The sequence below is a fragment of the Oncorhynchus clarkii genome, chromosome 20, assembly GCF_045791955.1.
Source record: "Oncorhynchus clarkii lewisi isolate Uvic-CL-2024 chromosome 20, UVic_Ocla_1.0, whole genome shotgun sequence".
In the NCBI taxonomy this organism is placed as follows: domain Eukaryota; kingdom Metazoa; phylum Chordata; class Actinopteri; order Salmoniformes; family Salmonidae; genus Oncorhynchus; species Oncorhynchus clarkii.
In genome coordinates, this window is record NC_092166.1 from 33,844,125 (window position 1) to 33,869,540 (window position 25,416).

Consider the following 25,416-nt stretch of genomic DNA (forward strand, 5'->3'; position numbering starts at 1 on the left):
TTCCCTTAGTTACACACACACACACACACCGAACACACGCTTCCCTTAGTTACACACACACACACACACACACACACACCGAACACACACTTCCCTTAGTTACACACACACACACACCGAACACACACTTCCCTTAGTTACACACACACACTTCCTTTAGTTACACACACACAAACACACACACACACACCCTTAGTTACACACACACACACTTCCCAGTCGCACACACTCTTCCGCATCTGCTTCAAAAAGAAGTTCAGACAGAAATGACCCATTTCAGTCATTTACATTATTCCTATTTCACAATGTACAACCTCGATAATAAGAAGACGATAAATAGAATGAAATCCTTTATGCACCTGATTGTATTTCCAAACAGTAACATTTTACAAAGACATGTAATACCTAGAGTATATGTTAATCGTTGACGAGATAAAACTAGCTAATACCGTTAATGTGCTCATCCTAAATAAAAAGCCAGCAAGAGCTTGGCACACATACATTCTATCACAAAACGCTCCCCTTCCCATATTTCTGTCTTTGAATATCCCAAACTAGTCCTCAAAGGCAAGCACACACACCAGGATTGAGGTCAATTCCATTTCAATTCCAGTCTATTCAGAAAGTAAACCCAATTCTAATTGAACATTTTACTGATTGAAAAGCATTGGAAGAGAATTGGAGTTGGAATGTCATTGTATTTTCTGAATTGACTGGAATTTAAATGGAATTGACCCCAACCCTGACACACACACACACACACACACACACACACACACACAGTGATGCTTCAGAACTACACTTTATCAGCTCGTCCATTAAGTTTCTCGACTTCCAGACGACATTCAATTTGTCCTGTTTTTATTTGTCGAACTATGCTTCACTATTAACTTACAAGTCTTTGTTGGTGAATATTTGTAGCACTCATTAGTCCTTGTCTACAAAAGCTCAATGGATGGATTACTTCTTCGTGGGAATGGGAGCTGGAGTCCTTCTGGTATAAAGACAAATGGGTAGTCTAGTCCTGAGATGCATATGAGGCAAACTGGAGGTGTCTGGAAATGTGTACGGGAGAGAAAACAGTTTCTAAACTGAAAACAATGGCACCACTGTCGGGATGACACAAAATCAACAACAACAAAAATTTAAAAAAAAAGAAAAATCAGGAGCAGATGAAATGTTATTTACACGGACACGTATGTACAAAAAGTAAACAAAAAAGGGACAAAATGTCTCGTTGTTTCCTCAGGGTTGCAGTGAAACCATCTTCAGCAGCTTCTTCAGCCGCAGGTCAAACCTCAGGTCATAGTTCAAAGGTCAAAGTTTATAGGGTTTATAAAAGTGCTGCTTTTCTCTCTTTCTCTCCTCATATTTTCTGTTGTAGTTTTTTGTATGTTGATGTAATTCCTTGTGAAAATCTCATTCTAAAGTGCATGGATGAGGTAAATAAAATTAATTAAAAACAAATTGTTTTAGTTTTGTATCCATTCACTGGCTCAGACGGGAACCATACTGTCTGGCATCTGTTCCTGTATTTGTTGCATGTGGGACAGCAATACCTGCTGCACACTGGCAAGGATCTGGTCCTGGTGTGATGGTGTGATAATTCCTATACTGGTCATATCCCTGTAAACATGGAATAATTAAATTAGACATGTTCAGAGTTACGAAGACTATAAGTACCCACCCAGAAAGAAAGAGAGAGAGAAAGAGAGAGCGGGGGGGAATAGAGGGAGAGAAATAGAGAGCCATAGTGGTATATAGAGAGGGGGGTTAGAGAGAGAGAGGGGGGTTAGAGAGAGAGAGAGAGGGGGGTTAGAGAGAGAGAGAGAGGGGGGTTAGAGAGAGAGAGAGGGGGGTTAGAGAGAGAGAGAGAGAGAGATACAGAGATACTGAGATACTGAGAGAGAGAGAGAGAGAGAGAGACTCACTGATGTGTGAGGGTTAGCAGAGAAATAGAGAGAGCCATAGTGATATATAGAGAGAGAGGGGGGGGGGATTAGAGAGAGACTCACTGATGTGTGAGGGTTAGCAGGCTGTCAGGGCTGGTGTATCCAGCAGTAGTGAGCGTGTCTCTATACATGCCCATCCCTATAGCCTGAAGACAGTCTTCTGCTGACCACACTGACACAAACTCTGGACCTCCTACAGGCTCCAACAGACTGGGAACAGGTCTGCACAAAGAGATAAAGACAGAGGTTGAGGTAGTTATGGGGAGTGAATGTTATGCTGGAAAAACACATTGAAAGAGCTTGCAATGAAAGACATCGTGTCCCCCGTGTGTACCTGTCTCCTCCTGTCCTCCTCAGAGTGGTGGTCGGGTTGCGGATGAGTTTATCCAGCATGTTGAGGATCTGTGTGAAGCTGGGTCTGTGTGTTCTCTCTGTCTGCCAGCAGTCTAACATCAGCTGGTGTAGACACACAGGACAGTCCATTGGCGGGGGCAGACGGTAGCCCTCATCTATTGCTTTTATCACCTGGAGAGAGAGGGAGGGAGAGAGACATTTGTCATTTCTTTCTTCTTTTGGAACTTTTGTGAGTGTAATGTTTACTGTTCATTTTTATTGATTATCTCACTTTCGTCTACTAAGGGAAAATGGCGCTGGAAGAAATGGCAGCAGTTTTACGGGCGCCCAACCAATTGTGCTATTATGTGGGTTTTTTTCGTGTTATTTGTAACTTATTTTGTACATAATGTTTCTGCCACCGTATCTTACGGCAAAAAAAGAGCTTCTGGAAATCAGGACAGCGATCACTCACCTCGGATTAGACAAAGATTTTTTCTACAACAAGGACGACGCACAAGATACTCTCCAAACACCCCACAGGGCCAACATCCCCGTTATTTGCAAGAGGAAGCGACGCAGGTACAGAGGACAAAGAGCCGGATGCCTGGTCAGGACCCGTAGAAAGCGAGTGGGAAAGCTGCCGTTACAGTCAATACTACTCGCCAACGTGCAATCATTGGACAACCAATTAGACGAGGTACGATCACGAATATCCTACCAACGGGACATCAAAAACTGTAATATCCTATGTTTCACGGAATCGTGGCTGAATGACGACATGTATATTCAGCTAGCGGGATAAGATAGAACAGCACACTCCGGTAAGATGAGGGGGGTCTGTGCATATTTGTAAACAACAGCTGGTGCATGAAATCTAAGGAAGTCTCTAGATTTTGCTCGCCTGAAGTAGAGTATATTGTGATAAATTGCAGGCCACACTACTTGCCTAGAGAGTTTTCAGCTATACTTTTCGTGGCTGTTTATTTACCACCACAGGCAGATGCTGGCACTAAGACCGCACTCAGTCAGCTGTATAAGGAAATAAGCAAACAGGAAACCACTCACCCAGAAGCGGCGCTCCTAGTGGCGGGAGACTTTAATGCAGGGAAACTTAAATCAGTTCTACCAAATTTCTATCAACATGTTAAATGTGAAACCAGAGGGAAAACAATTCTAGATCACCTGTACTCCAAACACAGAGATGCGTACAAAGCTCTCCCTCACCCTCCATTTGGTAAATCAGACCACAACTCTTTCAAGGTGCATGACTCTAACCCGGAAGTTTACAATTAATCCTGCTATGCCCTGCGATGAACCATCAAACAGGCAAAGCGTCAATACAGGACTAAGATTGAATCATACTACACCGGCTCTGACGCTCATCTTATGTGGCGGGGATTGCAAACTATTACAGACTACAAAGGGAAGCACAGCCACGAGCTGCCCAGTGACACGAGCCTACCAGCTAAATCACTTCTATGCTCGCTTCAAGGCAAACAACACTGAGGCATGCATGAGAGCATCAGCTGTTCCGGACGACTGTGTGATCACGCTCTCTGTAGCCGACGTGAGCAAGACCTTTAAACAGGTCAACATTCACAAGGCTGCAGGGCCAGACGGATTACCAGGACGTGTGCTCCAGGCATGTGCTGACCAACTGGTAGATCCTGGACTTCCTGACCGGCCGCCCCCAGGTGGTGAGGGTAGGTAGCAACACATCTGCCACGCTGATCCTCAACACTGGAGCTCCCCAGAGGTGCGTGCTCAGTCCCCTCCAGTACTCCCTGTTCACCCATGACTGCAAGGCCAGGCACGACTCCAACACCATCATTGCAGATGACACAACAGTGGTAGGCCTGATCACCGACAACGACGAGACAGCCTATAGGGAGGAGGTCAGAGAACTGGCCGGATGGTGCCAGGACAACAACTTATCCCTCAACGTAACCAAGACTAAGGAGATGTGGACTACAGGAAAAGGAGGACTGAGCACGCATCCATTCTCATCGACGGGGCTGTAGTGGAGCAGGTTGAGAGCTTTAAGTTCCTTGGTGTTCACATCAACAACAAACTAGAAGGGTCCAAACACACCAAGACAGTCGTGAAGAGTAAGCGTATTCCCCCTCAGGAAACTAAAAAGATTTGGTATGGGTCCTGAGATCCTCAAAAGGTTCTACAGCTGCAAGAGCATCCTGACTGGTTGCATCACTGCCTGGTTGAAAGTCTGTGTTGCCCAGCAACAGCCCCAAAACATCACTGCTCTAGAGGAGATCTGCATGGAGGAATGGGCCAAAATACCAGCAACAGTGTGTGAAAACCTTGTGAAGACTTACAGAAAAAGTTTGACCTCTGTTATTGCCAACAAAGGGTATATAACAAAGTATTGAGATAAACTTTTGTTATTGACCAAATACTTATTTTCCACCATAATTTGCAAATAAATTCATTAAAAATCCTACAATGTGATTTTCTGGATTTTTTTTTCTGATTTTGTCTGTCATAGTTGAAGTGTACCTATGATGAAAATTAAGTTTTAAGTGGGAGAACTTGCACAATTGGTGGCTGACCAAATACTTTTTTGCCCCACTGTACATGTTCCTACTACCTCAATCAGCCTGACTAACCGGTGTCTGTATGTAGCCTCGCTACTTTTATAGCCCCGCTACTGTCTATAGTCTGTCTTTTTACTGTTGTTGAATTTCTTTACTTAACTGTTGTTCACCTAATACCCTTTTTGCACTATTGGTTAGAGCCTGTAAGTAAGCATTTCACTGTAAGGTCTACTACACCTGTTGTATTCGGCGCACGTGACAAATAAACGTTGATTTGATCTAGTTCACTTGCTTTGGCAATGTTAACATATGTTTCCCATGCCAATAAAGCCCTTAAATTGAATTGAGAGAGAACAGGGTATAGCGAAAGAGGGTAAGAAAGCATGTTTAACTAACTTTGTCTACAGTGAATACATTTGCACACATTTCTAAAAACCTGTTTTCACTTTACCATTATGGGGCATTGTGTGTAGACTGATTTAACCCATTTTAGAATAAGGCTGTAGCGTAACAAAATGTGGGAAAGTGGGCTCTGAATACTTTCCAAATGCACTGTAGCCATCTACCTTTTGCTTCAGTCCACACAAAAAAGATTCCACGTTCAGGGGAAAATCCATTACATAGAAAACGCACTTACATCCTGGTTACTCATGTCCCAATATGGTCTCTCGCCATAGGACATCACCTCCCACATGACCACGCCATAGCTCCAGGTGTCAGAGGATGGGGTGAACTTCCTGTAGGCGATGGCCTCTGGAGAGGTCCATCTGATGGGGATCTTCCCCCCTGGAGAGTGGTACGTCCCAGTCACCTCCTGTAACACATGGGAAGAGAATTGTATTTGAATCCACAGTCTAGCACAAAGGACCCAGAGTTCAAAGGTGATTGAAACATGAACCTCTCTCACATACTAAATCATTACCCCAGATAGACATGCTAGTGTTCAATGTTCTCCCCTGTGTTCTTACCCGTGTGGTGTAGGCATTCTCAGGGTCCTCTTGGAGTACTCGGGACAGGCCGAAGTCAGACACCTTGCACACCAGGTTGCTGTTGACCAGGATGTTGCGGGCGGCCAGGTCTCGGTGAACGTAGCTCATGTCAGACAGGTACTTCATGCCCGACGCGATGCCACGCAGCATGCCCACCAACTGGATCACTGTGAAATGACCATCGTGTTTCTAACGGAGAGAGAGAGAGAGACTTTAGGACAGGTGTCAAACTCACGCCACGGAGGGCTGAATTCAGGTCACTGACTAGTAAGGAACTCCCCTCGTCTGGTTGTCTAGGTCTTAATTGAAACCCCCTGCTGTTTTAGAATATAACACACAGTACAAAAACAGAGATAAAACGTATTTCTAATATTTGTTTAACTTGGCAAGTCAGTTAAGAGCAAATTCTTATTTACAATGACAGCCTACCGGGGAACAGTGGGTTAACTGCCTTGTTCAGAGCTACACCTTGTCAGCTCTGGGATTCCATCCAGCAACCTTTTGGTTACTGGTCCAACGCTCTAAACACTAGGCTACCTGACGCTCCACGAAACACTAGGACCTCTTACCCTGAGGAAGGCGTCAAGAGATCCATTCTCCATGTACTCTGTGATGATCATCACTGGTTTACCTGCACAGGAGACAAACAAGCAGCGATTAAGACAGGGGGGTGTTCCACAAGGATAAGTTTCGGGATCCTCTGCATTTTTATATCTTTATAAATGTAGACGGAACCTGTCAATCTCTGCTTGGATTGGTCAAAGTAGCTGTCAATCACTCACATCGCGTGACCACGCCCTCCAGTCTGATGATGTTTGGGTGGTCGAACTGTCCCATGATGCTGGCTTCAGAGAGGAAATCTTGCCTCTGTTTGTTAGAGTATGCTGCCTTCAGACTCTTTATGGCCACGTAGATCTCCCTCTTTCCCTGGAGACGCAGACGGCCACTACACACCTCCCCAAACTCACCTACAACACACACACACAGCATAAATAACTACACACTTCCCCAAACTCACCTACAACACACACAGTATAAATAACTACACACTTCCCCAAACTCACCTACAACACACACAGTATAAATAACTACATACATCCGAACACTCACTTACAACACAGCATTAGCATCACACACCTTCAAAACCTTGACGATTTACTGTGAGCGTGTGTGTCAGGCTCCCTTACCAATGCCAATGACCTTCTCTATGTGTATGTAGGAGGCGTCAATTTCTTTGGCAAACTCATGAACTGCCTGGTCTGGGTCCTCATAGGTGAACGGGTCCACGTATATCCTCACACCTACAGATGAAGAAAGGGGAGGAGATGGGTTGGGAAAAGGAGTTTGACATGTTTGTGGAATAGGATGAGGTGTGTGTGTGTGCGTGTGTGTGGTCGTGCGTGTGAGGTCTTACCTGGGTTTAGGTGTTTCTCCTCCTCGGAGTCTTGCTTGGCTTGGCTGTATTTGCCCCTCCTGAAAGAAGAAAGGCAGAGGAAGAAGTGGTGAGTGGCACGGAACACACACAATGTGAGTGATTGACAGCTACTTTGACCAATCCAAGCAGAGACGGGTTATTCAAGGCGAGTAGAGGGAAAGAAGGAGAAGGGGGATGGAGGGTGGGAAGGAGAGAGAATAGTGCCTCGGGTAATATAGGAGAAAAGGTGTGTTATCTTACAGAACCTGTCTGTAACACTACCCATTGTGTCTTTAAGCGGTGTGGTGTGTCATACCTTGAGAGCCACTGTCAGTAAAAAGAGGCCTCAAGGGAGAGGTTGTGTGTGAGTGTTCGGAGGCCAGGGGGAAGCTGATACAGTGGCTGTGTTGTTGTGGAGACACTAATGATAAGTCAGGGACAAGGGGATTACCAGGTGAACAATCAGACCTTCAGAAGGACATACTGTCTCCTCTTTAATCCCCCTCCAAAGCCCCAGGTGATCTCTGTGTGTGTGTGTGTGTGTGTGTGTGTGTGTTTTAGCGGTTGCTTGTTCTTCTGAGGCCATATGTGTTTGTACCTGCGGCTGATAATGAAGACTGCGGTGGAGGTGAGCAGTAGAATCACACCTCCGCTGATTGACAGCAGGAGCAGGGTGGAGCTGGCGGCATCACCAATCAGAGGCAAGGGATCTGTCAGTGGGAGGAGACATCAGGTTACAAACCAGGATGTTTTCTGTAAAAACAGGTCGCCCCAAAAAAATGCAATATCTCTTGCTCAAAAACAGCCGAATAGAATACATTAGAATGTCTTCTACCTGAGTTGGTGGAGAACTCCAAGGGGCCGCTGAACTCTCCGTATCCGGCGGCGGTGCGAGCGCGCACCTGAAACAAGTACACAGTGAGGGGACTCAGCCCAGTGATGTCAGCACTGCGAGACGCCGTCTTCATGATGCGGTAGGAGCTCTCCTTCTGATCCTGATTGGAGGAGAGACAGGAAGAGAGAAAGAGGGGAGGGATCTGTTAATGAGCAGAAATCTGCGGCCATATACATGACTCTTTCCAAGATACAGCATAACTTAAATGCACCCCATTTTGACTGGGAAGTGTAAAGATAAGGGGTAACGGATGAGGTCATGATCCTAAAATGTAACTTGAAGTTGCAGAACAATGTGTGGTTCTGGAGCGAAATACCTCTCCCTGTGGACCCTAGGCCTATAATCACAAAACCAGACAAGCGAGGACAAACTGTAGCCACACAATTCCAAATCAACTACAAATCACTCCCGCCCATCTTGCTCTCTCCACAAAAAAAAAACGCATCTCGTAGTCTCTCCCTTCATGTCTCCCTCCCTCTTTTTCCATGTCAAACACAAGGAATGCTTTGAAGATTGTTTATTGGTTGTTTTATAGGTCTATTGATACCAGTTTAAGCAGATAGCATGTGAACACTCACAAACATGCATTGATGCACATAACACACACACACACACACACACACACACCAGTTATAGGTTTCCAAAAAAAGAAAGTGGTATCAAAAATAGTGGTATCTAGAACCTAAAACGGTTCTTTGGCTGTCCCCATAGGAAAACCATTTGAAGAACCCCTTTTGGTTCCAGATAGAATCCTTTTGGGTTCCTTGTAGAACCCTTTCCACAGAGGGTTCTACCTGGAGTTCTCCTATGGGGACAGCCGAAGAACTCTTTTGGAAGCCTTTTTTCTAAGAGTGTAATATTATTTTTTTTTTAAGGATTTCTGAACCGCGGTTCCCACGAGGCATCTCACCTTCTCGTAGTACTTGACCTCATACTCCAGGATCACCCCATTGGGACGATCGGGCTGTTGCCATGCCAATGACACACCATGCCTGGTGACATCACCAGCCTGGATGGATGTAACTGGGGAGGGAGCTGAGTGAGTGAGAGAGGTACACAAGTTGAAGAACTAGGACAGCCCAAGATATATCATGGCTTTTATGTTTGTGTATTGAATCTCTTGAATAGTTTACCAGAAAAGAATGTATAAGACACAATGGCATAACATCCGCAAATAAAATTATTCAAGCTACAGGATTGACAGGTTTTCATCCAAATCCACATTTGGAGTTATAAAAAAACCACTTCCCTGAATGTTTGATGGCAGTCACAATGACCCAATTCACCACAGCTGAGTCCTGGATGACACTTTTACCCTTTTTCTCTTGGGAACAGGCCATGACCTTTCTCACCTCTTTTCCTTTCTATCCCTTTATCATTGTCTTTCCCACATCCTTTCTATCCCTTTATTATTGTCTTTCCCACATCCTTTCTATCCCTTTATTATTGTCTTTCCCACATCCTTTCTATCCCTTTATCATTGTCTTTCCCACTTCCTTTCTATCCCTTTATCATTGTCTTTCCCACTTCCTTTCTATCCCTTTATCATTGTCTTTCCCACTTCCTTTCTATCCCTTTATCATTGTCTTTCCCACTTCCTTTCTATCCCTTTATCATTGTCTTTCCCACTTCCTTTCTATCCCTTTATCATTGTCTTTCCCACTTCCTTTCTATCCCTTTATCATTGTCTTTCTATCCCTTTATCATTGTCTTTCCCACTTCCTTTCTATCCCTTTATCATTGTCTTTCCCACTTCCTTTCTATCCCTTCATCATTGTCTTTCCCACTTCCTTTCTATCCCTTTATCATTGTCTTTCCCACATCCTTTCTATCCCTTTATCATTGTCTTTCCCGCATCCTTTCTATCCCTTTATCATTGTCTTTCTATCCCTTTATCATTGTCTTTCCCACTTCCTTTCTATCCCTTTATCATTGTCTTTCTATCCCTTTATCATTGTCTTTCCCACTTCCTTTCTATCCCTTTATCATTGTCTTTCCCACTTCCTTTCTATCCCTTCATCATTGTCTTTCCCACTTCCTTTCTATCCCTTTATCATTGTCTTTCCCACATCCTTTCTATCCCTTTATCATTGTCTTTCCCGCATCCTTTCTATCCCTTCATCATTGTCTTTCCCACTTCCTTTCTATCCCTTTATCATTGTCTTTCCCACATCTTTTCTATCCCTTTATCATTGTCTTTCCCACTTCCTTTCTATCCCTTTATCATTGTCTGTCCCACATCCTTTCTATCCCTTTATCATTGTCTTTCCCACTTCCTTTCTCATTGTCTTTCCCACTTCCTTTCTATCCCTTCATCATTGTCTTTCCCACTTCCTTTCTATCCCTTCATCATTGTCTTTCCCACTTCCTTTCTCATTGTCTTTCCCACTTCCTTTATCATTGTCTTTCCCACATCCTTTCTATCCCTTTATCATTGTCTTTCCCACATCCTTTCTATCCCTCCATTAATGTCGGTCCCTTCCCTTTCTATCCCTCTAACATAGTCTTCCCCGTATGTCCCTGTATTATTGTGATAGTCCCTCTGACATAGAGAATGACACAGTGACTCACTAAAGACAGTACAGTGTATGTGACTCAGTGACTCACTAAAGACAGAAAATAGTTATTTCAGAGTGAATGAGTATTGCATGACAACACTGTTTCTGCCTTTGAATAATAGTTCCCAGCCTTCTCATTTAGCACCCAGTAGGTTACGCTACGCTACACAGGGAGACAACACACTTCCCACGGGTAGTCAGAGCAGGTGTGTCTGCCACTATCTGGGACTCAGAGGCCGCGTTTACCTAGGTATCTGATCTTTTTTTCCCTTCCACTCATTGATATTTTGACCAATCAGATCAGCTCTGAAAAAGATCTGATGTCAAAAGAGCTGATGTGATTGGTCAAAAGGTCAATTCCTGAAGAAAAAAAATCAGAATTGGGCTTCCTGTGTAAATGCAGCCAAAGACATTGTAAAGATAGAGTCAGTGGGCAGTGTTCCAGTTCACGCACAGTAAAGCACACGGAAAAAACACTACATAAGCACACACTTCATCTGACTCACACTCCCCGTAGAAGCTCAAATGAAACACCTTGTAAACATTTTTACAGACCTCCTAAATGTAGAGGTGATCAAACCAACACACTTTCTCCCCGCACATGACACCCACACACACACGCACACACCGTGGCATAAGCCAATAAGACCGTGGCAATCTGTTTATGTCACCGAGACAAGTCACTCCTTGAGAGTTTGACAAACACACTCACACACATTACTCCCATGTACTGTTCCAGAATGTATTCACACCCCTTAACTTATTTCACATTTTGTTGTGTTACTGCCCGAATTCAAAATGGACTACATGCAAATGTATCGAAAATGAAATACAGAAATATCTCATTTTACATAATTATTCACACGCCTGAATCAATACTTTGTAAAAGCACCTTTTGGCGGCTATTACAGCTTTAAGTCGTCTTGGGTATGTCTGTATCAGCTTTGCACATCTGGATTTGTTCCTTGCAGATTTGGATCGGCTCTGAATAGCAATCTTCAAGTCTTTCCACAGATTTTCCATGGGATTCAAGTCTGGGCTTTGGCTGGGCCACTCAAGGACTTTCACATTCTTGTTCTGAAGCCATTCCAGCCTTGCTTTGGCTGTATACTAGGGGTCATTGTACATTCATTGTCCCCTGTATCCTTACCCTTCTCCCAGTCCATGCCACTGAAAAGCATCCACATAGCATGCTTCACGGTAGGGATGGTCCACCACCACCATGCTTCACGGTAGGGATGGTGTTAGACGGGTGATGAGCTGTGCCTGGTTATATCCAGACATAGCACTTTGTATTCAGGCCAAAGTGTTTTATCTCATCAAACCACAGAATATTTTGCCTTATACTTTGAGTCTTTCACGTGCATTTTTGCAAACTCATGGTGTGCTGTCATGTGACTTTCTCCGGAGTGGCTTCTGCCTGGCCACTCTAGCAAAAAGCCCAGATTAGTTAAGTGCTGTAGAGACTGCTGTACTTCTGGCAGGTTCTCCCATCTCAGCCAAGGAACTCTGCCGTTCTGTCAGAGTGGTCATTGGGTTCTTGGTCACCTCCCTGACCAAGGACCTTCTTTCCCGGTTGCTCGGTTTGGTCGGCCGACAAGCTCTAGGCAGAGTCTGAGTAGTTCCATATTTTTTCAATTTCCCAATGATGGAGACTGTGCTCTTGGAAACTTTCAACACTCTAGAAATTGTTTTATACCCTTCGCATCACAATTCTATCTCGGAGATCTACTGACTTCATGGTGTAGTTTCTGCTCTGACAACTGTGGGATCTTATATAGACAGGCGTGTTTCTTTCTAAATCACGTCCAAACAATTGAATTGGCCACACGTGGACTTCAATCAAGCTGGAGTGACATCTAAAGGATGATAAAAGGAAATTGGATGCACCTGAGCTCAATTTGGAGTGTCATTGCAAAGGGGTGTGGTGTGAATAATTTTGTAAATGCGATAGTTCTGTATTTCATTACCAATAAAGCATTTATTTTCTAAAAACACATTTCATCTTTGCCTTTATGGGGTATTGTGTGTTAGAAGAAAAAATATATATATTTAATCCATTTTGAATTCAGGCTGTAACACAACAAGATGTGGAATAAGTCAAAGGGTATGCATGCTTTCTGAAGGCTCTGTATACAGACACACACCAGCAGGCACATACACTTCTTCCAACTTAATCCAATTCACATTCCCCAATTAAAGGCTACCTGCTTCACAGACGCTCACACACACTCCCCTCAATCCCCCACACTCCATGCAATGCACAGCCTGTACTTGGCCACACACACACACACACACACACACACCTCCTTACTTACATACTCCTTCACACAAACTCACCGGCCTGGTTGGTGGTGAGAGTGACAGACACACTCTGTCCTGCCCCTGCACTGTGGCCCTGGGAGACCCCGTTGCGGGCGAGAATGGTGAAGGTGTAGCGTGTGTGTGCCTGCAGCTCGCTCACACACACCCTGGTGGCCCTTAGGCCACTCTGCTGTGGAGAGAAAAGGACGTCTTGACTGCAGGGCAGGCAGAGCTGGGCCCCAAGAGGACCCTTAAGAGCTGCAATGCTACCAGCTTCTCCAAGTTGACTCCCAATCTGAGTTCGATTTCCGGTTTGACTCTCAGGTCCGTGGCAGAGCAGGCAGTCCACACTGTAGCTGATGTCACTTCTCCCTCCGAGCCTGAGGGGGGCGCTCCACTCCAGAACCACTGACGTCTCGTTGACCTCGGAGATCAGCTGCTGCGGAGCAGATGGGGGTTCTGGGATACATAGGACAGGGAGGTTGAGTTAGAAAATATATTGTGGCTCTGGTTACATATATGGTTCCTCTGTGTTACAGTTTTCGTTATGTTTTTGTGTGAGAGAGTGTTGTCTGTGTTCTCAGGCTGACTGGCTGAACCCTGTGCTGTATATAGGCATAATTAAGTTTATGACAAACAGACCAAGGTCTCAGTCAGAGAGAGAGAGAGAATGAAAGAGAGAGAAAGAGAGAGCGAGAAGGAGAGAGCGAGAAGGAGAGAGAGGGACTGAAAGTGACATGTAACTGAGCCCGAGGACTATTCATTATCTCCCGTCCAGGACATGGTGGATTAGTCAGAAGATCATTAGATCAGTACAGAGGGACGACAGAGGAAAGAGAGAGAGGACAAAAGAGAGAAGAGGAACCGAGAGGAGAAAGAGTACAGATGTATAGATTGATCGATTAATCGACCCTCTGGGGGGAAATGATGTGTGTGTTCTTACGTGTGCAGGGCACAGATGCAGGGTCGCTCTCAGAGCGGTAGTATCCTGGTTTGCAGTCACAGACAGCAGCCCCCTCCTTCTCTGAGTGACTGTACGGAGGACACTTGGAACACGCTCTGTCGGTAGACACAGCTCTGTTGAAACCGACCGTGCAAGCTACAGAGAGAGGATGAGATTCCATTCATTTTCATTCTAGTACAAACAAAACACATGCATTGACATGACAATACTCAGTTTGACTTATTCAGAATGCCCAACCCCCATGGCTGTCAACCCATTCATGAAATCATTCACTTTTTCACAACTCTTCTAGAAGTAATTACGTTACTATCTCTATTCTCCCCCTATTTCCTTTCCAGGGGGTGACCAAGTCATCGCAGTGGGAGTGGTTCGGAATGTGGGAGTGACAGAGCTTGTATTTGAAAATGGGGGTGACAGTGTGTGTGTGACAGAGTGTTTTATGACACTCAGTAGAGGAAGTCTTCCCATAGGAATGTCCCGTCTCTGTAATCAACGCTGTCCTAACCATCCCTCTCTTCTGGGAGGTTCTACCTCTCTCACACATACTTTATTTCTCACGCTCTCTATCTTTCTCTCTATATTCCTCTCTCCCTCTCTGTATTCCTCTCTCTCCCTCCCTCTCTGTATTCCTCTCTCCCTCCCTCTCTCCCTCCCTCTCTGTATTCCTCTCTCCCTCCCTCTCTGTATTCCTCTCTCTCTCTGTATTCCTCCCTCCCTCTCTGTATTCCTCTCTCCCTCCCTCTCTGTATTCCTCTCTCCCTCCCTCTCTGTATTCCTCTCTCTCTCTGTATTCCTCCCTCCCTCTCTGTATTCCTCTCTCTCTCTGTATTCCTCCCTCCCTCTCTGTATTCCTCTCTCCCTCCCTCTCTGTATTCCTCTCTCTCCCTCCCTCTCTGTATTCCTCTCTCTCCCTCCCTCTCTGTATTCCTCTCTCCCTCCCTCTCTCCCTCCCTCTCTGCATTCCTCTCTCCCTCCCTCTCTGCATTCCTCTCTCCCTCCCTCTCTGCATTCCTCTCTCCCTCCCTCTCTGCATTCCTCTCTCCCTCCATCTCTGTATTCCTCTCTCCCTCCCTCTCTGTATTCCTCTCTCCCTCCCTCTCTGTATTCCTCTCTCTCTCCCTCCCTCTCTCCCTCCCTCCCTCTCTCTCTGCATTCCTCTCTCCCTCCCTCTCTGTATTCCTCTCTCCCTCCCTCTCTGTATTCCTCCCTCCCTCCCTCTCTGCATTCCTCCCTCCCTCCCTCTCTGCATTCCTCCCTCCCTCCCTCTCTGCATTCCTCCCTCCCTCTTTGCATTCCTCTCTCCCACTTTGCATTCCTCTCTCCCTCTCTGTATTCCTCTCTCTCCCTCCCTCTCTGTATTCCTCTCTCTCCCTCCCTCTCTGTATTCCTCTCTCCCCCTCCCTCTCTGTATTCCTCTCTCCCCCTCCCTCTCTGTATTCCTCTCTCCCCCTCCCTCTCTGTATTCCTCTCTCCCTCCCTCTCTGTACTCCGCTCTCCCTCCCTCTCTGTACTCCGCTCTCCCTCCCTCTCTGTATTCCTCTCTCCCTGTATTCCTCTCTCTCTGTATTCCTCTATCCCTCTCTCTCTGTATTCCTCTCTCCCTCCCTCTCTGTATTCCTCTCTCCCTCCCTCTCTGTATTCCTCTCTCCCTCCCTCTCTGTATTCCTCTCTCTCTGTAATCCTCTCTCCATTCCTCTCTCCCTCCCTCTCTGTATTCCTCTCTCCCTCTCTGTATTCCTCTCTCCCTCTCTGTATTCCTCTCTCTCCCTCTCTGTATTCCTCTCTCTCCCTCTCTGTATTCCTCTCTCCCTCTCTGTATTCCTCTCCATTCCCCTCTCTCCATTCCTCTCTCCCTCTCTCTCCCTCCCTCTCGGAATTCCTCTCTCCCTCTCTCTCTCTCCCTCCCTCTCTGTATTCCTCTCCATACCCCTCTCTCCATTCCTCTCTCCCTCTCTCTCCCTCCCTCTCGGTATTCCTCTCTCCCTCTCTCTCTCTCCCTCCCTCTCTGTATTCCTCTCTCTCCCTCCCTCTCTGTATTCCTCCCTCCCTCCCTCTCCCTCTCTGTATTCCTCTCTCCCTCTCTGTAATCCTCTCTCCCTGTATTCCTCTCTCTCTCCCTCTCTCTCTGTATTCCTCTCTCTCTCCATCCCTCTCTGTATTCCTCCCTCTCTCCCTCCCTCTCTGTATTCCTCCCTCTCTCCCCCTCTGTATTCCTCCCTCTCTCCCTCTCTGTATTCCTCCCTCTCTCCCTCTCTGTATTCCTCCCTCTCTCTCGGTATTCCTCTCTCCCTCGGTATTCCTCTCTCCCTCGGTATTCCTCTCTCCCTCTGTATTCCTCTCTCCCCCTCCCTCTCTGTATTCCTCCCTCCCTCTCTCTCCCTCCCTCCCTCTCTGTATTCCTCTCTCTCCCTCCCTCTCTGTATTCCTCCCTCTCTGTATTCCTCCCGCTCTCTCCCTCCCTCTCTGTATTCCTCTCTCCCTCCCTCTCTGTATTCCTCTCTCCCTCCCTCTCTGTATTCCTCCCTCCCTCCCTCTCTGTATTCCTCTCTCCCTCCCTCTCTGTATTCCTCCCTCCCTCCCTCCCTCTCTGTATTCCTCTCTCCCTCCCTCTCTGTATTCCTCCCTCCCTCCCTCTCTGTATTCCTCTCTCCCTCCCTCTCTGTATTCCTCTCTCCCTCCCTCTCTATTCCTCCCTCCCTACCTCTCTGTATTCCTCCCCCCCTCCCTCTCTGTATTCCTCCCTCTCTCCCTCTCTGTATTCCTCCCTCTCTCCCTCTCTGTATTCCTCCCTCTCCCCCTCTCTGTATTCCTCCCTCTCTCCCTCTCTGTATTCCTCCCTCTCTATTCCTCCCTCTCTCCGTCTCTGTATTCCTCTCTCTCCCTCCCTCTCTGTATTCCTCCCTCTCTGTATTCCTCCCTCTCTCTCCCTCCCTCTCTGTATTCCTCTCTCCATCCCTCTCTGTATTCCTCCCTCCCTCCCTCTCTGAATTCCTCTCTCCCTCCCTCTCTGTATTCCTCCCTCCCTCCCTCTCTGTATTCCTCTCTCCCTCCCTCTCTGTATTCCTCTCTCCCTCCCTCTCTGTATTCCTCTCTCCCTCCCTCTCTGTATTCCTCCCTCCCTCCCTCTCTGTATTCCTCCCTCCCTCCCTCTCTGTATTCCTCCCTCCCTCCCTCTCTGTATTCCTCCCTCCCTCCCTCTCTGTAGTCCTCCCTCTCTGTATTCCTCCCTCTCCCCCTCTCTGTATTCCTCCCTCTCTATTCCTCCCTCTCTCCGTCTCTGTATTCCTCCCTCCCTCTCTGTATTCCTCCCTCCCTCTCTGTATTCCTCTCTGTATTCCTCTCCCTGTATTCCTCCCTCCCTCTCTGTATTCCTCCCTCCCTCTCTGTATTCCTCCCTCCCTCTCTGTATTCCTCCCCCCCCTCTCTGTAATCCTCCCTCCCCCTCTCTGTATTCCTCCCTCCCCCTCTCTGTATTCCACCCTCCCCCTCTCTGTATTCCTCCCTCCCCCTCTCTGTATTCCTCCCTCCCCCTCTCTGTATTCCTCCCTCCCCCTCTCTGTATTCCACCCTCCCCCTCTCTGTATTCCTCCCTCCCCCTCTCTGTATTCCTCCCTCCCTCTCTGTATTCCTCTCTGTATTCCTCTCCCTGTATTCCTCCCTCCCTCTCTGTATTCCTCCCTCTCTGTATTCCTCCCTCCCTCTCTGTATTCCTCTCTCCCTCTCTGTATTCCTCCCTCCCCCTCTCTGTATTCCTCCCTCCCCCTCTCTGTATTCCTCCCTCCCCCTCTCTGTATTCCTCCCTCCCCCTCTCTGTATTCCACCCTCCCCCTCTCTGTATTCCTCCCTCCCCCTCTCTGTATTCCTCCCTCCCCCTCTCTGTATTCCTCTCTCCCTCTCTCTGTATTCCTCTCCCTCTCTAGATTCCTCCCTCCCTCTCTAGATTCCTCCCTCCCTCTCTCTATTCCCCTCTCCCTCTCTGTATTCCCCTCTCCCTCCCTCTGTATTCCCCTCTCCCTCCCTCTGTATTCCTCCCTCCCTCTCTGTATTCCTCCCTCCCTCTCTGTATTCCTCCCTCCCTCTCTCTCTGTATTCCTCCCTCCCTCTCTGTATTCCTCCCTCCCTCTCTCTGTATTCCCCTCCCTCTCTCTGTATTCCTCTCCCTCTCTCTGTATTCCTATCTCCCTCTCTCTGTATTCCTTCCTCCCTCTCTCTGTATTCCTTCCTCCCTCTCTCTGTATTCCTTCCTCCCTCTCTGTATTCCTCCCTCCCTCCCTCTCTGTATTCCTCCCTCCCTCCCTCTCTGTATTCCTCCCTCCCTCCCTCTCTGTATTCCTCCCTCCCTCTCTGGTTTTCCTCTCTCTCCCTCTCTGGTATTCCTTCCTCCCTGTCTGTATTCTTTCCTCCCTCTCTGTATTCCTTCCTCCCTCTCTGTATTCCTCCCTCCCTCTCTGTATTCCTCTCTCCCTCTCTGTATTCCTCTCTCCCTCTCTGTATTCCTCTCTCCCTCTCTGTATTCCTCTCTCTCCCTCTCTGTATTCCTCTCTCTCCCTCTCTGTATTCCTCTCCATACCCCTCTCTCCATTCCTCTCTCCCTCTCTCTCCCTCCCTCTCGGTATTCCTCTCTCCCTCTCTCTCTCTCTCTCCCTCCCTCTCTGTATTCCTCCCTCTCCCTCCCTCTCTGTATTCCTCCCTCCCCCTCTCTGTATTCCACCCTCCCCCTCTCTGTATTCCTCCCTCCCCCTCTCTGTATTCCTCCCTCCCCCTCTCTGTATTCCTCCCTCCCCCTCTCTGTATTCCTCTCTCCCTCTCTCTGTATTCCTCTCCCTCTCTAGATTCCTCCCTCCCTCTCTAGATTCCTCCCTCCCTCTCTAGATTCCTCCCTCCCTCTCTCTATTCCCCTCTCCCTCTCTGTATTCCCCTCTCCCTCCCTCTGTATTCCCCTCTCCCTCCCTCTGTATTCCCCTCTCCCTCCCTCTGTATTCCTCCCTCCCTCTCTGTATTCCTCCCTCCCTCTCTGTATTCCTCCCTCCCTCTCTCTCTGTATTCCTCCCTCCCTCTCTGTATTCCTCCCTCCCTCTCTCTGTATTCCCCTCCCTCTCTCTGTATTCCTCTCCCTCTCTCTGTATTCCTATCTCCCTCTCTCTGTATTCCTTCCTCCCTCTCTCTGTATTCCTTCCTCCCTCTCTCTGTATTCCTTCCTCCCTCTCTGTATTCCTCCCTCCCTCCCTCTCTGTATTCCTCCCTCCCTCCCTCTCTGTATTCCTCCCTCCCTCCCTCTCTGTATTCCTCCCTCCCTCTCTGGTTTTCCTCTCTCTCCCTCTCTGGTATTCCTTCCTCCCTGTCTGTATTCTTTCCTCCCTCTCTGTATTCCTTCCTCCCTCTCTGTATTCCTCTCTCCCTCTCTGTATTCCTCTCTCCCTCTCTGTATTCCTCTCTCCCTCTCTGTATTCCTCTCTCTCCCTCTCTGTATTCCTCTCTCTCCCTCTCTGTATTCCTCTCCATACCCCTCTCTCCATTCCTCTCTCCCTCTCTCTCCCTCCCTCTCGGTATTCCTCTCTCCCTCTCTCTCTCTCTCTCCCTCCCTCTCTGTATTCCTCTCTCTCCCTCCCTCTCTGTATTCCTCCCTCCCTCCCTCTCCCTCCCTCTCTGTATTCCTCTCTCCCTCTCTGTAATCCTCTCTCCCTCCCTCTCTGTATTCCTCTCTCTCTCCATCCCTCTCTGTATTCCTCCCTCTCTCCCTCCCTCTCTGTATTCCTCCCTCTCTCCCTCCCTCTGTATTCCTCCCTCTCTCCCCCTCTGTATTCCTCCCTCTCTCCCTCTCTGTATTCCTCCCTCTCTCCCTCTCTGTATTCCTCCCTCTCTCCCTCTCTGTATTCCTCCCTCTGTATTCCTCCCTCCCTCTCTGTATTCCTCTCTCTCCCTCCCTCTCTGTATTCCTCCCTCTCTGTATTCCTCCCTCTCTCTCCCTCCCTCTCTGTATTCCTCCCTCCCTCCCTCTCTGTATTCCTCCCTCCCTCCCTCTCTGTATTCCTCTCTCCCTCCCACTCTGTATTCCTCCCTCCCTCCCTCTCTGTATTCCTCTCTCCCTCCCTCTCTGTATTCCTCCCTCCCTCCCTCTCTGTATTCCTCTCTCCCTCCCTCTCTGTATTCCTCCCTCCCTCCCTCTCTCTCTGTATTCCTCCCACCCTCCCTCTCTCTCTGTATTCCTCCCACCCTCCCTCTCTGTATTCCTCCCTCCCTCCCTCTCTGTATTCCTCCCTCCCTCCCTCTCTGTATTCCTCCCTCTCTCCCTCTCTGTATTCCTCCCTCTCTGTATTCCTCCCTCTCCCCCTCTCTGTATTCCTCCCTCTCTCCGTCTCTGTATTCCTCTCTCTCCCTCCCTCTCTGTATTCCTCCCTCTCTGTATTCCTCCCTCTCTCTCCCTCCCTCTCTGTATTCCTCTCTCCCTCCCTCTCTGTATTCCTCTCTCTCCCTCCCTCTCTGTATTCCTCTCTCTCCCTCCCTCTCTGTATTCCTCTCTCCCTCCCTCTCTCCCTCCCTCTCTGCATTCCTCTCTCCCTCCCTCTCTACATTCCTCTCTCCCTCCCTCTCTGCATTCCTCTCTCCCTCCCTCTCTGCATTCCTCTCTCCCTCCCTCTCTGCATTCCTCTCTCCCTCCCTCTCTGTATTCCTCTCTCCCTCCCTCTCTGTATTCCTCTCTCTCTCTCTCCCTCCCTCTCTCCCTCCCTCCCTCTCTCTCTGCATTCCTCTCTCCCTCCCTCTCTGTATTCCTCTCTCCCTCCCTCTCTGTATTCCTCTCTCCCTCCCTCTCTGTATTCCTCTCTCCCTCCCTCTCTGTCTGTATTCCTCTCTCTCTCCCTCCCTCTCTGCATTCCTCCCTCCCTCCCTCCCTCTCTGCATTCCTCCCTCCCTCCCTCTCTGCATTCCTCCCTCCCTCTCTGCATTCCTCCCTCCCTCTTTGCATTCCTCTCTCCCACTTTGCATTCCTCTCTCCCTCTCTGTATTCCTCTCTCTCCCTCCCTCTCTGTATTCCTCTCTCTCCCTCCCTCTCTGTATTCCTCTCTCCCCCTCCCTCTCTGTATTCCTCTCTCCCCCTCCCTCTCTGTATTCCTCTCTCCCTCCCTCTCTGTATTCCTCTCTCCCTCCCTCTCTGTATTCCTCTCTCCCTCCCTCTCTGTACTCCGCTCTCCCTCCCTCTCTGTACTCCGCTCTCCCTCCCTCTCTGTATTCCTCTCTCCCTGTATTCCTCTCTCTCTGTATTCCTCTCTCCCTCCCTCTCTGTATTCCTCTCTCCCTCCCTCTCTGTATTCCTCTCTCCCTCCCTCTCTGTATTCCTCTCTCTCTTCCTCTCTCCCTCTCTGTATTCCTCTCTCCCTCTCTGTATTCCTCTCTCCCTCTCTGTATTCCTCTCTCCCTCTCTGTATTCCTCTCTCTCCCTCTCTGTATTCCTCTCTCTCCCTCTCTGTATTCCTCTCTCTCCCTCTCTGTATTCCTCTCCATTCCCCTCTCTCCATTCCTCTCTCCGTCTCTCTCCCTCCCTCTCGGTATTCCTCTCTCCCTCTCTCTCTCTCCCTCCCTCTCTCCCCCTCTCTGTATTCCTCTCTCTCCCTCTCTGTATTCCTCTCTCTCCCTCTCTGTATTCCTCTCTCTCCCTCTCTGTATTCCTCTCCATTCCCCTCTCTCCATTCCTCTCTCCGTCTCTCTCCCTCCCTCTCGGTATTCCTCTCTCTCCCTCCCTCTCTGTATTCCTCTCTCTCCCTCCCTCTCTGTATTCCTCTCTCCCCCTCCCTCTCTGTATTCCTCTCTCCCCCTCCCTCTCTGTATTCCTCTCTCCCCCTCCCTCTCTGTATTCCTCTCTCCCTCCCTCTCTGTATTCCTCTCTCCCTCCCTCTCTGTATTCCTCTCTCCCTCCCTCTCTGTACTCCGCTCTCCCTCCCTCTCTGTACTCCGCTCTCCCTCCCTCTCTGTATTCCTCTCTCCCTGTATTCCTCTCTCTCTGTATTCCTCTCTCCCTCCCTCTCTGTATTCCTCTCTCCCTCCCTCTCTGTATTCCTCTCTCCCTCCCTCTCTGTATTCCTCTCTCTCTTCCTCTCTCCCTCTCTGTATTCCTCTCTCCCTCTCTGTATTCCTCTCTCCCTCTCTGTATTCCTCTCTCCCTCTCTGTATTCCTCTCTCTCCCTCTCTGTATTCCTCTCTCTCCCTCTCTGTATTCCTCTCTCTCCCTCTCTGTATTCCTCTCTCTCCCTCTCTGTATTCCTCTCTCTCCCTCTCTGTATTCCTCTCCATTCCCCTCTCTCCATTCCTCTCTCCGTCTCTCTCCCTCCCTCTCGGTATTCCTCTCTCCCTCTCTCTCTCTCCCTCCCTCTCTGTATTCCTCCCTCCCTCCCCCTCTCTGTATTCCTCTCTCTCCCTCTCTGTATTCCTCTCTCTCCCTCTCTGTATTCCTCTCTCTCCCTCTCTGTATTCCTCTCCATTCCCCTCTCTCCATTCCTCTCTCCGTCTCTCTCCCTCCCTCTCGGTATTCCTCTCTCCCTCTCTCTCTCTCCCTCCCTCTCTGTATTCCTCCCTCCCTCCCTCCCCCTCTCTGTATTCCTCCCTCCCTCCCTCTCCGTATTCCTCTCTCCCTCTCTGTAATCCTCTCTCCCTCCCTCTCTGTATTCCTCTCTCTCTCCCTCCCTCTCTGTATTCCTCTCTCTCTCCATCCCTCTCTGTATTCCTCCCTCTCTCCCTCCCTCTCTGTATTCCTCTCTCTTCCCCTCTCTCCATTCCTCTCTCCGTCTCTCTCCCTCCCTCTCGGTATTCCTCTCTCCCTCTCTCTCTCTCCCTCCCTCTCTGTATTCCTCCCTCCCTCCCCCTCTCTGTATTCCTCCCTCCCTCCCTCTCCCTCCCTCTCTGTATTCCTCTCTCACTCTCTGTAATCCTCTCTCCCTCCCTCTCTGTATTCCTCTCTCTCTCCCTCCCTCTCTGTATTCCTCTCTCTCTCCATCCCTCTCTGTATTCCTCCCTCTCTCCCTCCCTCTCTGTATTCCTCTCTCTCTCCATCCCTCTCTGTATTCCTCCCTCTCTCCCTCCCTCTCTGTATTCCTCCCTCTCTCCTTCCCTCTGTATTCCTCCCTCTCTCCCCCTCTGTATTCCTCCCTCTCTCCCCCTCTGTATTCCTCCCTCTCTCCCTCTCTGTATTCCTCCCTCTCTCCCTCTCTGTATTCCTCCCTCTCTCTCGGTATTCCTCTCTCCCTCTGTATTCCTCTCTCCCCCTCCCTCTCTGTATTCCTCCCTCCCTCTCTCTCCCTCCCTCTCTGTATTCCTCCCTCTCTGTATTCCTCCCTCTCTGTATTCCTCCCTCTCTGTATTCCTCTCTCCCTCCCTCTCTGTATTCCTCTCTCCCTCCCTCTCTGTATTCCTCCCTCCCTCCCTCTCTGTATTCCTCCCTCCCTCCCTCTCTGTATTCCTCTCTCCCTCCCTCTCTGTATTCCTCCCTCCCTCTCTGTATTCCTCCCTCCCTCCCTCTCTGTATTCCTCCCTCTCTCCCTCTCTGTATTCCTCCCTCTCTGTATTCCTCCCTCTCCCCCTCTCTGTATTCCTCCCTCTCTCCCTCTCTGTATTCCTCCCTCTCTATTCCTCCCTCTCTGTATTCCTCCCTCTCTCTCCCTCCCTCTCTGTATTCCTCTCTCCCTCCCTCTCTGTATTCCTCCCTCCCTCCCTCTTTGTATTCCTCTCTCCCTCCCTCTCTGTATTCCTCTCTCCCTCCCTCTCTGTATTCCTCCCTCCCTCCCTCTCTGTATTCCTCCCCCCCTCCCTCTCTGTATTCCTCCCCCCCTCCCTCTCTGTATTCCTCCCTCCCTCCCTCTCTGTATTCCTCCCTCCCTCCCTCTCTGTATTCCTCCCTCCCTCCCTCTCTGTATTCCTCCCTCTCTCCCTCTCTGTATTCCTCCCTCTCTGTATTCCTCCCTCTCCCCCTCTCTGTATTCCTCCCTCTCTCCCTCTCTGTATTCCTCCCTCTCTATTCCTCCCTCTCTCCGTCTCTGTATTCCTCTCTCTCCCTCCCTCTCTGTATTCCTCCCTCTCTGTATTCCTCCCTCTCTCTCCCTCCCTCTCTGTATTCCTCTCTCCCTCCCTCTCTGTATTCCTCCCTCCCTCCCTCTCTGTATTCCTCCCTCCCTCCCTCTCTCCCTCCCTCTCTGTATTCCTCTCTCCCTCCCTCTCTGTATACCTCTCTCCCTCCCTCTCTGTATTCCTCCCTCCCTCCCTCTCTGTATTCCTCCCTCCCTCCCTCCCTCTCTGTATTCCTCCCTCCCTCCCTCTCTGTATTCCTCCCTCCCTCTCTGTATTCCTCCCTCTCTCCCTCTCTGTATTCCTCCCTCTCTATTCCTCCCTCTCTCCGTCTCTGTATTCCTCCCTCCCTCTCTGTATTGCTCTCTGTATTCCTCTCCCTCTCACTGTATTCCTCCCTCCCTCTCTGTATTCCTCCCTCTCTGTATTCCTCCCTCTCTGTATTCCTCTCTCCCTCTCTGTATTCCTCCCTCCCCCTCTCTGTATTCCACCCTCCCCCTCTCTGTATTCCACCCTCCCCCTCTCTGTATTCCTCCCTCCCCCTCTCTGTATTCCACCCTCCCCCTCTCTGTATTCCTCTCCCTCTCTAGATTCCTCCCTCCCTCTCTCTATTCCCCTCTCCCTCCCTCTGTATTCCCCTCTCCCTCCCTCTGTATTCCCCTCTCCCTCCCTCTGTATTCCCCTCTCCCTCCCTCTGTATTCCCCCTTCCCTCTCTGTATTCCTCCCTCCCTCTCTCTGTATTCCTCTCCCTCTCTCTGTATTCCTTCCTCCCTCTCTCTGTATTCCTTCCTCCCTCTCTCTGTATTCCTTCCTCCCTCTCTCTGTATTCCTTCCTCCCTCTCTCTGTATTCCTTCCTCCCTCTCTCTGTATTCCTCCCTCCCTCTCTGTATTCCTCCCTCCCTCTCTGTATTCCTCCCTCCCTCTCTGTATTCCTCCCTCCCTCTCTGGTTTTCCTCTCTCTCCCTCTCTGGTATTCCTTCCTCCCTGTCTGTATTCTTTCCTCCCCCTCTGTATTCCTTCTTCCCTCTCTCTGTATTCCTTCCTCCCTCTCTCTGTATTCCTTCCTCCCTCTCTGTATTCCTCCTTCCCTCTCTGTATTCCTCCCTCCCTCTCTGTATTCCTCCCTCCCTCTCTGTATTCCTCCCTCCCTCTCTGGTTTTCCTCCCTCCCTCTCTGGTTTTCCTCCCTCCCTCCCTGGTTTTCCTCCCTCCCTCTCTGTATTCCTGGTTTTCCTCCCTCCCTCTCTGTATTCCTTCCTCCCTCCCTCCCTCTATGTATTCCTCCCTCCCTCTCTGTATTCCTCCCTCTCTGTATTCCTTCCTCCCTCCCTCCCTCTCTGTATTCCTTCCTCTATGTATTCCTCCCTCCCTCTCTGTATTCCTTCCTCCCTCTCTGTATTC

The 25,416-nt window shown here is 49.0% G+C and overlaps 1 protein-coding gene across 1 annotated transcript in view; it reads right to left on the reverse strand.

Moving 5' to 3' along the window:
- Positions 1–771: 771 nt before the first annotated feature.
- LOC139377397 (ephrin type-A receptor 4-like) overlaps positions 772–25,416 on the reverse strand; it is a 35,984-nt gene continuing 11,339 nt past the window's right edge. Inside the window, exons 5-18 of the mRNA XM_071120425.1 lie at positions 13,944–14,099; positions 13,037–13,459; positions 9,049–9,173; positions 8,079–8,238; positions 7,842–7,953; positions 7,244–7,302; positions 7,017–7,130; positions 6,612–6,797; positions 6,399–6,460; positions 5,809–6,018; positions 5,478–5,654; positions 2,287–2,477; positions 2,016–2,174; positions 772–1,626 (exon numbers count right to left, since the gene is read on the reverse strand). Of these exons, the coding sequence (XP_070976526.1) occupies positions 1,497–1,626; positions 2,016–2,174; positions 2,287–2,477; positions 5,478–5,654; positions 5,809–6,018; positions 6,399–6,460; positions 6,612–6,797; positions 7,017–7,130; positions 7,244–7,302; positions 7,842–7,953; positions 8,079–8,238; positions 9,049–9,173; positions 13,037–13,459; positions 13,944–14,099 (2,264 nt within the window). The 3' untranslated portion in view covers positions 772–1,496. The remainder of the gene's footprint in view (positions 1,627–2,015; positions 2,175–2,286; positions 2,478–5,477; positions 5,655–5,808; positions 6,019–6,398; positions 6,461–6,611; positions 6,798–7,016; positions 7,131–7,243; positions 7,303–7,841; positions 7,954–8,078; positions 8,239–9,048; positions 9,174–13,036; positions 13,460–13,943; positions 14,100–25,416) is intronic.